At 22.3% G+C, this 12,290-nt stretch overlaps 1 protein-coding gene across 1 annotated transcript in view; it reads right to left on the minus strand.

The window, feature by feature from the left end:
• LOC111627503 (potassium/sodium hyperpolarization-activated cyclic nucleotide-gated channel 2-like) overlaps positions 1–12,290 on the minus strand; it is a 125,291-nt gene that overhangs the window by 74,018 nt on the left and 38,983 nt on the right. The window contains exon 5 of the mRNA XM_023371088.1: positions 8,508–8,591. Within this exon, the coding sequence (XP_023226856.1) occupies positions 8,508–8,591 (84 nt within the window). The remainder of the gene's footprint in view (positions 1–8,507; positions 8,592–12,290) is intronic.

A 12,290-nucleotide genomic window follows, 5' to 3' on the forward strand; every position in this document is an offset into this window, starting at 1 on the left:
AATATGATATTTCGAAAAGAAAAAATTAAAAAATATGCCGAATTATCATAGGAACAGATACGCTTATCCTGTAAATATGAATAAAAAATTAAAATCCAATTATTAAATTTGATATTTTAAAACTAACTTTAAAATTTCAAATCTAAACTTAATGATAAATGTAATTAAGTATTTGAAATCAAGCAGTACAATTACTTTTTAATGGTAAAACCGTAAATGATAATGCTCTATCAGACAAAGTAGGCATGTATACTTGCATTACAAATGACAAAATAAATAAGAAGTAAATCGAAATTTCAAACATTTACTAAGTAAAGAAATATATTATAATTCAGTTAATCAGAAGCAAAAAAAATCCGTTTTAAAATAGTTTTTTTTAATAATTTATGCCAAAATATTAATTAATTTCATAATGAAATTCTATCAATAGAATTTGATTATTCTGAAGCGATAATTGAAACTTTTTATATATTTATAAATTAAAAACTGAAAAACATCTTTAATTTTTGTATTTTAGAATTAAAATCAAAGAATACTTTTGCTAAATCAATTTTTTCCACCGTTAATCTAGAAAGCTTAACTCCTGAATAATAATGATATATTAAATTAAAAGATAAATCATTGGTTTTTTTAATCCGTGCTATTATCATTTCTCTTTTACTATTATTTAATAAGTTAAATCTATATTTTTTCTTCAGTTAATTATTCAATAATTATTAATTAGCATTTTATCTGTTATTTCTTATCAGTCTTTTAGCTTCATTTACATTAATTTATTTTCATAAATAAATAAACACATTTATAATTTTTTTTAAGTTTGATTTCATTAAAACATTTTAATAATAATAGTTTTAACTGAAATTTCAGAATATTCTTTGTAAATTTTAGTTAAAAACACATTCTTAAAGCTACGAATCAAGTATCGATAACGTAAATTGTAAAATTTTAATGTTTTCGTTGAATTCAAAATATGGAATTTACTTTTTTATACATCATAATATTCAATGTAAAAATTAAGCATTATCAAATTTATTTTTTGAAAAATAATGGTGAGTTTAAGCATTAAATTAGCTTTGAATACTGTTAATAATAATTAATATTCATAAATAACAAATTGAATTTGTAGACAGTAAATTATTTTACAGATCATAAATTGTCTTTCTAAATTAGTAAACAAAGTTCTTCTAAATAACATTTCTCTTCCATGTAACCATTATTCTAATTTAACGTTATATGTTCAAATAAACTGTTAAATAAAACTATACTTCATAGAAAATTCAAAGATTATTAACAAGGTATGAAGAAAAATGATGATTTTTTAAAAATATTTTTATCTCACCAAAAAAACTCACATCATCATCCAAAAATTATATATTCTTTCGTAAGAAAACAAGCAATTTTTTCTCTCCGTCTTATGACTTAAACAATTTTTCTTGTGTAAAATGAGAATATCTGTTTATATTTATTTTGAAACATGTTTATTTATTATTGATACGTACACAAAACACAAAATTTCACAAAATATAGTAAATAAAAAGCAATCTTTTGCTGAATCACGTACCGCTTTTATAGAGTCGTGTTTGCTTAGTAATTCAGCAAAATTGTTCAGGAAAAATTCCAATCCCATTCACAAACACTAAGTGATTCCATTTGAAATCTTTCTACTCGCCAACTACATTTTGCATATAACGAATTTAAACCCTATATACTTTTAAAATAAGTCACAATAGCCACGAATAGCATTAACGAAACGTATATACAAGATTGTTAAATCTCTCGCGCTTTGAATTATAAAATTAGATAAATATTTAAATATAAGATTTCAATAAATTGTTAAAAGTTAATTTGTTACTAAATATAAACAGTAGTATAATATCTATTCGTGAGATATCCGGTTTCACAGATGTGTAATTTCCGGATATGAGATTGGAATCTTAACTGAAGAATAAATTATTCGTTTTATTGTAATATTATTTGTCGTATATAATTATGAATTACAACGTTTTACAACAAACTTAAGTATATTTTTTTTATATTTAAAAATATTATAACTATAAAATTTATTCACTAATTTCTTAAAAACTAGTATAAACTGAATTCTTTATAATATATTTTTATAGCCAGAAATTTTTATTTTCTATATAATATATCATTAATTTTTTTTCTTAGGTTTTTTTTTTCTAAAAATGGATTTGTTTCATTTTAATATGCTTAAAGTTTCTTTCTTTTTACTACTTTCTATGGTCTAATGTGGGAAATTATAATGGAGTTTTCGTGCTGAAATTCTGTTAAAGTAATTTTCTAAAAGTTCTTGCATTATTATAAGAATTCTGGTAAAAACAAAATAGATTCTTTACTCAAATAGCTAGTAAAGATCTTTTTTTATTGTTGAAAGATTAATGCAGTGATTAAATAAAAAGTTTTACAAAATTCTTTTATTTATTTTGTTTATTGTGTAATAAGTTTTATGTCATCGCTCATTGGTAAATTTTATATAAATTGAAAAATATGAACTTAAGTAATTTATGAAAATAAAATATTTATTGTAATTGTAAAAGCTGGAAATTGAAAAAAAATGACTGTGCATAAAATAACGGAGAATAAGACTAAAAAATGGAATTAATAAACCATATATTTAGAAATTTCACTTCAAAATTGTGAGATTTATTGTAATGTTATTTAAATTTTCGAATTAAATATAGTAAAAGATAAATACATGTACAAATTGTTGTTTCCATAACTAATCATTATGTAAATATGCGCATCCTAAATCACTTTCGGATTTATTCACATTTCCACATTTAATAACTTTATAATGAAATTTAATCTGAGAAAATTGAAGTAAGGGGTCAAATAGATATTAATTTTAATCAAATTGATATCCATTATCTGTACTAATATTTGATGGATATATTAAAGACAAGTATTTATTATTATTTGATATTTGCTTTTAATATTTCTTTTTTGAAAGATTGAGTTTTGAAGTTATAAAAATGTGAATCTGAAAATCCTTGTAAAATGTTATTTTTTTTTTATTGTTGTTGTATGTCGCTTTCTATTATGTTATGGTCAAAGAATTGACTAACTTTAAAATTTCTTCAGCTAAGGTCCAAATTTGGTATTTGTCAGGCGAATGGCTGTTCTGAAGGAAAGTTAAGTTATTAAAACAAACTACAGCCTACCTTTTCAACTTCTTTTTTAAAGATTTCTTTGTTTCGGGAACGGCGAATCTCTTTAATTTCTTTTTTGATTTAATCCAAAGTTCGTGGTGATATTAAAACAAATATTCGGGCTTTTGCGTGTGTTGAATTGGTTACACCATTCAGTTCTTCAGTATGCTAGAAAATCTTTTAATTACATACAACTTTAGGCGAATGTCAAAAGTTTTATGTCCGTAATTTAGTTAATCAAAAAATAGGATAATTCAAATGTTATTTACTGAACCAAATGTGGTAAATGAACAATTTTAGTATTTCTCTAGTAAAGTTCAACTCAATATACATTTTACTTTTGACATTCAGATTTAGAGGAATTTCATATTTAATCTTTAGTTCTTTGTTTAATGAATGTATTTACAATGAAAATTTCTTTTTATGCTCTATCGTCCTATAGTTAAAATCTTCAATAGGTATGTATAATTAACTCTTCCATTATTTGTCGAGGAATGATTTTATGAAGAAAAACTAATTCTAGTGTTGATTAATTCAAAAAATATTGTGTGTAAAATAATAAAAATATCGATCTAATGTATTGTAAATAATCTCAATGCATTATTACATGACCCTAACTTGTAAGAAAAGTAATAAATTCTCAATATCCTAGCTCCTTTCCTATTGAAGAAGGAAAACATTTAAATAAAATTTATATAGAAAGGAAACTGATCAAAATCATGGAGTGATAAAAATAATAAATGAAAGAAAAGAAATAATTAACTAAATAAACTATTATTCTGTAAGCATTAAAACATGAAAATGTCATGTAATGTCTTTAATCATTTATGTTTTCTATAAACATATTTTAAAAAGCTAAATTTTTGCATTAATCGTTATTAATTTATTTTTTAATCAAATGAATAAAAAACAATTTCAAGATTTTTCGAAAAGTTTTGACAAATAAAATAAAAAATCTTTTTGCTTTAAAAATAAACAAATAATGCCTAAGCTTACTTTTTTCTATATTTAAGTATAGGTTAAAACTATTTTCAAGCAGAAAAAATAGATATAAATACTATGATTTCAGAAAGTTCTGTGCAGTACATCGGTTTTAGATATATTTAATTTATTTTTTTTAGTTTATAAGTTTCTTTTTAAAAAAATAAAAAAAAATTATAAGAATAAAGTCAACAAATAAAAAGTATAAGAAAAATTATGTTAAAAAAAATTAATAAAAATTTAATTAAAAAGAAATAACGTTTAAGTAACTTTATGAAAATTTTATGATGATGATTCATTTAGTAAATAACACTAATGCATGTTAATTTCGTAGACGAATGAAAGAAGTTTATTTTTTAAAATAATTATTCCTAGCTAATTAATTCTAGAAGTAAATATATTTCTTTTAATTCTAGATTATCATACTCAAAGGTGGAAAGTTAATATTCTATTCGTTTTCGTCGGTTCTACTTTAATACTTTGTTCAAAAAATAGAAAATGATGACAAAGAAAATTCGATATATTTCATTTGTGTTTTTGGAATAGGAAAAGAGAAAATTTAGACGCCAAATGCTGAAAGGACATTTCTAATATTTAACATTCAATTTTCATAAAATGCAATATGGTATATAAATATCTAACCTATATTCTGCATGTTTAAAATCGATTCTGCACCCATTTTTATAGATTTATGTGTATGAATATAATGCAAAGATTTTCAGATTTCTCACTTATTTCAGAATATTTTTGATCGTTTTATATCTTATATGAATTTAATAATATTAAAATATAGATATAATGAATAAATAATATTTAATTTACAATAAAATAACAAAATATTATTTACTCAAAGAAATGAAAGTGTTTATGTTGCCAGAATAAAAGCATGAATAAATCATATTTATTTATTTACAAATGTGTTTTTAATTAAGTGTTTTATTCTAAATTATGTATTTTTCTTATATTTTACTTTGTAATATGTTCCTACTGTATGGTAATGACAATGAAGTAACATATTTAATATGATGCAGCATATTATTAAGATTTCTTTCTAGCTTAAAAATATTAAAATATAATCCCTAATAAAGAAATAAGTGCTGTCTATTACATTTTTTCCCTATTTACTATATTAAATTTATTTTTAAGCAAATAATTTTATAATAATGAAATGATATTTTCGAACTGTTAAATTTCAGTATTAATTTTAAGCTGGAGTGTTTGGTTGAAACTATATCATTTTATTTAGAATGGAAAATATTTCTTCAGTTTTTTCATTTTTATAAGCATTAATTGCGTTAGTAATTTTATCTAAATGTATGATATATTTTAATGATGTAACGTATTCTTGCTATTCATTCAACTTTGAAATTTTCTGTTTTAATATCAATCTGAATTGCTCTAAGCATAAAATTTCTTATTTTATTGTAATAAATTTTAATTATATAAATATTTATTTATCGAAGTTTTCATTTAATTTAAATATTTTAAAATTAAATAAAAGTATCTGTCAATATTTTTCAAAATGTTTGGGAGGAATTTTCTCTTCTTTAGTATAGAAAAATTTAAGTATCAGTTATTGATTTTAAAAATGCAAGCACAATTAAGCTGCATTATTAATCAAAAGTTCAACATGTAAAAAGTTTAACAAAGCATTTACAGAATTTAATTAGTTTCATTTAGAAGCCTTTCATTGGCTTCTAAATTTAATAAATGCTGAAATTAAAGAAAAAATATATATATTTTTTAAAATTCTATTTTATATATACTTTATAAAATAGAGAAACCCATAAAATTTCAAAGTAAATTATTAAAAAATAACTTCAAAATAATTATTAAATTAAAATTTGGACAATAATAGAAACTATTCATGCATATCTATTCATTTATAACATTGCATAGAATATATTTAAATTCATCATAATAAAGAGGAAAGTGATAAGATGTAATTTTTTAAAAAATATTCTTGCATTTAAAAATGTATAAATAATGTACTGTACATCTAAAACAATTTTAATTGCTAAATGTTTACAATTAGCTAATATTGCATTATGTCTACATAAACTGTATTATCTACATTTTTCTGTTGAAAATGTGTGTATAATATTTTAAAATACTGAATAAGAGTGTTTGTTAAGTTGATTATAAATACAAAACAATTTTTATATCTATAGCAGTAACCCTATACAATTGTATTGACAAATACTGTATAGTATTTAGTCAGTTTATATTATTATTTTGTTTAAGTAAATATAATGCTTCTAATTCTAAATGATATATTTTACTTGGAAATATGTTTTTGTGAATTTTGAGAAAATACATAAAATCTTTCAACATTAATTATTTGTTCAACATCCTGTGCTTATTAAAAATGAAAAGGATTCCAAATTATGGCTGTTTATTTTGATAAAACTGAAGTGGCTACACAAATAGTAACAGTAATTTTTTAAAATAAGATTATGAGACATTCTTTGGATAGTGTTCTGTAAACTTTTATAGCAAAAAAATCTACGCCATAATTCTAAATGTCATAANAGGAATTTTCTCTTCTTTAGTATAGAAAAATTTAAGTATCAGTTATTGATTTTAAAAATGCAAGCACAATTAAGCTGCATTATTAATCAAAAGTTCAACATGTAAAAAGTTTAACAAAGCATTTACAGAATTTAATTAGTTTCATTTAGAAGCCTTTCATTGGCTTCTAAATTTAATAAATGCTGAAATTAAAGAAAAAAATATATTTTTTAAAATTCTATTTTATATATACTTATAAAATAGAGAAACCCATAAAATTTCCAAGTAAATTATTAAAAAATAACTTCAAACTAATTATTAAATTAAAATTTGGACAATAATAGAAGCTATTCATGCATATCTATTCATTTATAACATTGCATAGAATATATTTAAATTCATCATAATAAAGAGGAAAGTGATAAGATGTAATTTTTTAAAAAATGTTCTTGCATTTAAAAATGTATAAATAATGTACTGTACATCTAAAACAATTTTAATTGCTAAATGTTTACAATTAGCTAATATTGCATTATGTCTACATAAACTGTATTATCTACATTTTTCTGTTGAAAATGTGTGTATAATATTTTAAAATACTGAATAAGAGTGTTTGTTAAGTTGATTATAAATACAAAACAATTTTTATATCTATAGCAGTAACCCTATACAATTGTATTGACAAATACTGTATAGTATTTAGTCAGTTTATATTATTATTTTGTTTAAGTAAATATAATGCTTCTAATTCTAAATGATATATTTTACTTGGAAATATGTTTTTGTGAATTTTGAGAAAATACATAAAATCTTTCAACATTAATTATTTGTTCAACATCCTGTGCTTATTAAAAATGAAAAGGATTCCAAATTATGGCTGTTTATTTTGATAAAACTGAAGTGGCTACACAAATAGTAACAGTAATTTTTTAAAATAAGATTATGAGACATTCTTTGGATAGTGTTCTGTAAACTTTTATAGCAAAAAAATCTACGCCATAATTCTAAATGTCATAATTATTGTGTAAGTTGGAGCATTTCTGGTTTATGGCATAAGTTATAATATTATCTTGTACACAAATCCTAAGAGTGTAGGTGAATAAATGTAATGATAAATATTCTGAAATTCCTGTAAATTATCCAAAGTTATCTTATACAAGATTTTTTTCATACGTATAAACATCTAGGAGTTAAAAAGAATATTCATAGCATCTGTATATACACATATTATAAATATATATAAATATTTATATATGATTTTGTATCTTTCATCTTGATAAAGTATAACAAACATGAAAAGCATACTACCATGGGAAATTTTCCCATATACTAACAAACATATCAAAAAATATACAATTGAGATAAAAACCGTCAATTTTATTTTATTTTATTTTTTTATAAAGAATTCAGGCTTTATATACGTGCTTTTATAAATGTTAAAATTGAGAAGAGAAATATAATGAATAAATTATGAAGTCGTGCTATATTATTCAATTCATCAAGCAAAAATGAATGAAGTATGATTAAAAGAAAATAATAATAAATGAAATATATATATATNAATAAATAATTAATTTTAGTTAAAAAAGAAAGAATGTAAATGATGCCAATTGGCACTAAAATTATATTAGACATGCCATTTTTTAAGAAATTTTATTAATAAATAAAATCTTTCACCATATTAGTTTGGTGAAAAATTAACAAGACAAAAAATGAATGAAAAAAGACAGAGAGAACAAGAAAGACATTGAGTAAAATGAGAAGAAAAAAGACCCAATAAAAATATTATCCAATTTTTTATTCTCCGACGAAGTAATCTAACTAAATAAATCCCCAAGCACCCACCTTCAAGGCACACGCTTCCCCACAATAATCAAACAAATAGCTGAATGGTCCTGTTGTCTGGGTTAAGGAGGCCAAGTTGTGCATCTGGAAATAGGGAGAGATGGAGACGGCTCAAAACTGGTCAAAAATTAGCCTCGGCTGTATATTACTGTGATTTTTTGCTCTACCCTGAGTGGCGGTTACGTAGATGTATGTGCATATACTATATACAGTAATATATATACAGTATAATTATTAAAAGATAGAGCGTAAAAACATCCCATAATATAATTAAATTATAATCTTCAATTTTTAAAGAATTACAGTGATGGGGATGACATGCTAATTAAAACAATTCAAAATAGCAAACAATGTGCCACAAAACAAAAACAGCATGGTGCTAATTTTAATATTTATCCCACTGAAAGCACGTTATCGCCACTCAAGGATTAAATTTACAACACAAATTTACAACAAAGGGTGTGCAAAATTGGCTAATTTAAAAAATGTGCACTATATATCATAAAACATGCATAATTTACATTTAAATATTTTTTTTTATATTTTAAAATTAAATTTTATAAACATTTAAAAATGTATATTTAAGAAATATTTTAAGAAAAATATTTAATACACAAAATATTTTTAAGAAAATATAAGTTATTTAATTAACTGCCAATTTTCACATATACTGACATAACATTATAATGATGCATTATTTAATATCTAATTTAAAGTGAATCATGCTTATTAATATCAGCTTTATTACTTTTAAATAACTACTTCATGCTAGCGATTTGTGCAAATCTATTTATTTATATTTATTACTAAAACTAAAAAAAGAAATTATTTCTTAAAACTATAAAATAAATATTTTAAAAGTTGAAGATTATTAATTTTTAAAAAAAATTATTTTAAGAAATATATGAATAAAACATGGCTATTTTCAGTGTTCAAATGGTATCTGAAATGGATCTGGTAGCCATTTTGTGCATCTACAAGTCTACTACGTGAGATAAATTTAGTAAAATACCTACCAATAATTATAGAAAGTATGATATTTTCTATATAATTTTCGTGAAATGCATTATTAAGTTATTTTTCAATACAAAAATAGCGTTAAAAAACGGATATTCTTTTAACAAAATTTTGATATAATTTTAATCAATAAAAATCTGTAATTGTTGTACTCAAACATCCTAATTAGGTAGAGAAAATAAGCAAAGCAATTAAATCAGCAGTGCATGAAATGATAAGAATATAATATCCCCAACTGGATATTTGTAAAATTTCACAAAATTTTCTTTGAAATAATTTTTAATTTGTTACAAAAAAGAAGCAGAAGCTTATATTTTTAAATAAATTAAAAAATAAATGATTATAGCATGTTATAAATATTCAAAAACTAAAAAAAAAAGTTTTCTTTTTTCATATCAATCCAATTAGTAACAAAATGATAAAATATATTTTTATATAAAATTTTTGTAAAGTCAACTTCTAAGTTATCGACGTTTCAAGCAATCGATATCTTCAATAATATTGCATTCATTCGCTAAAGAAGAAAAGACTTGTTTTCCCTTCAGGATAGTTGTTCTTTTTCTATCTTAAATACGGCCCTTATCTAGATCCCACAGAGTTACTTGTAAGTTATTTTGGTGATTTTCTTTGTCACGTTTTACAGGAAATGATTTACCATCTCTTGTTTTAGTTTGACATTTTTTTTATCTTCTATTGAATTCCTTGTTATTGATCGATTAGAACTTAAATATCTTAACCTTGAACCGAAACAAAAATAATTTATATAATTAAAAAAGTTTCATCTTGGCTAAAATAACTGTAAAATATATATTGCAGATGTATAATATCAACAAAATTGAAAATAGTTTCATTATTTATGCAAACTAATCGAGATGTGCTGTTGACTATAAACAAATGAAACTTGACTATTGGTATGATTCGTTTCCACAGAAAAATCTGCATTGACATCAAATATTTCTTAAGGCACTATTAGTAAAGTTCCCGAACAAGAGTTTAAACACTCCTATCAGGAATTTGCATCTATATTTAATTAAAACTGAGAGAATTTAAGAATATTTACTCTGATTAATTCTATGGTGAAACAATTCTTTTTGCTTATAACAGTAAGAATTCGTAGAGTTCTTTTTGTTTTTTGTTTTCTTCATGAAAATTATAACTTTATAATAACAAATAAATGTAAATAAATATAATTTTAAGAGAGCCTATTATATTTATAACGTAAAAATAAAACTCAAACAATTTTTTTTTTAATATATAAAAACTTATCATAAAAATAAACAGAGAGGAATGTTTACCAGTAGATTATCAATTTATCAGAGTTGCTATAAGCACTTTCTATTTGAAGAGTGCAGAAAATAGAACAACAAAAAACAAATTCGGTGTTTCTTATCGAATGTTGAAGGTGGATAATCCTACGAGACATTACACTTATTCCACTTTTGAGAATAATGCAAGTGAATTATGTGACAAATGTTTTCTTGAATGTAGAATAAATCTATCCAAATTCTATAAGTTACTCGTATATTATTAAATCTCCTAATAAATTTAAAATTTTAAATTCAAACCAGTTGATATTTTTAATAAGATTTTTTTTAAAGTTTTTTTCAATAAGAATCTATTTCATCTCAAAATTAATCGATTGATTATAAGACTTTAAAATCATAAACCACATTAAGTAACAATGATATAATGCCGAATCTTTCTGGTTTACTAAATAATAAATACGTTGTTTGGGGAATTAGAGAGTAGTTGGTAGCGAAACTTTAAAGAATTATTCATTTGTTTTCCAATAACATCACTTAATTTTCTCTCCATTTTCCTGTCAAAATGATGCCTAGAAGCGATTTTACGAGGAAAAAAATTATGATTCTGTCTGTAAATTATTCAAGAAAATAAAATCCGTTCACAAAGAATTTTAACTCTTATTTATTATTATTATTTTAAATTACAGCTTAAGCAGAAGTTTTTACTAGACTTGTTTCGTTAATTAATTAGTGTTTTTTAATGATTTTTTTTAGTGATAGGTTTAGTGTTTAGTTTTTTCCTGCTAACAATGTTAAGGAATTTAAGAAAAATATGTATAAAGCCACTACAGATGTCCAACTTTTAGTACAGCTTATAATAAAATACTTTTCATTTATGAACTTTCGTGGAGTCTGGAGTCATTTATTTTAATTTCCATAACATCTGTTAGATTATTAGAATACATAAAATCAAATTTCAGAATTCGAAAATCGTAGAGAAGTTTACTCAAATTGTTTGAAATAATACAAAAAATTAACAATAAAAAAATCAAATATTAGTCACAGATGCAAAAAATTATGAATTTTTCTCATATTAATTTTCCTATTGCTAAAATGAAAGCTATCAACAGAATTCAATTTTATTTAATTTAAATAAACCTTTTTCTTCGTTTATAGTTTATTTAAATTACTTTTAATATAAAAATTTTTGAATTGAATTTTTTCAATAAAAATAAATTATTAAATTGTGAGCATGTTAAAAATAGGATCAATTAAACTAAAGAAAAAGTGAATAAAATGATGCATAAGAAATGAGAATATTATTCCTAAATTAAGACCTAAGGTGTTATTAATCTTATATAATTTAAAATCCAAAAGCTAATTTTATAAATTTGATTTGAAAGATGGATTTTTTTTTCTAATATGAGATATTTTCCTAATCCTTCTTTCACTCGATATTACCACCAGAAGCCGTTCTGATACCTTGAAAACTTTTAAATGTAGATGTATGTTATCGTTGATA

The sequence above is a fragment of the Centruroides sculpturatus genome, unplaced genomic scaffold (assembly GCF_000671375.1).
Source record: "Centruroides sculpturatus isolate CEXI.00-Female unplaced genomic scaffold, Cexi_2.0 scaffold354, whole genome shotgun sequence".
Taxonomy (NCBI): Eukaryota; Metazoa; Arthropoda; class Arachnida; order Scorpiones; family Buthidae; genus Centruroides; species Centruroides sculpturatus.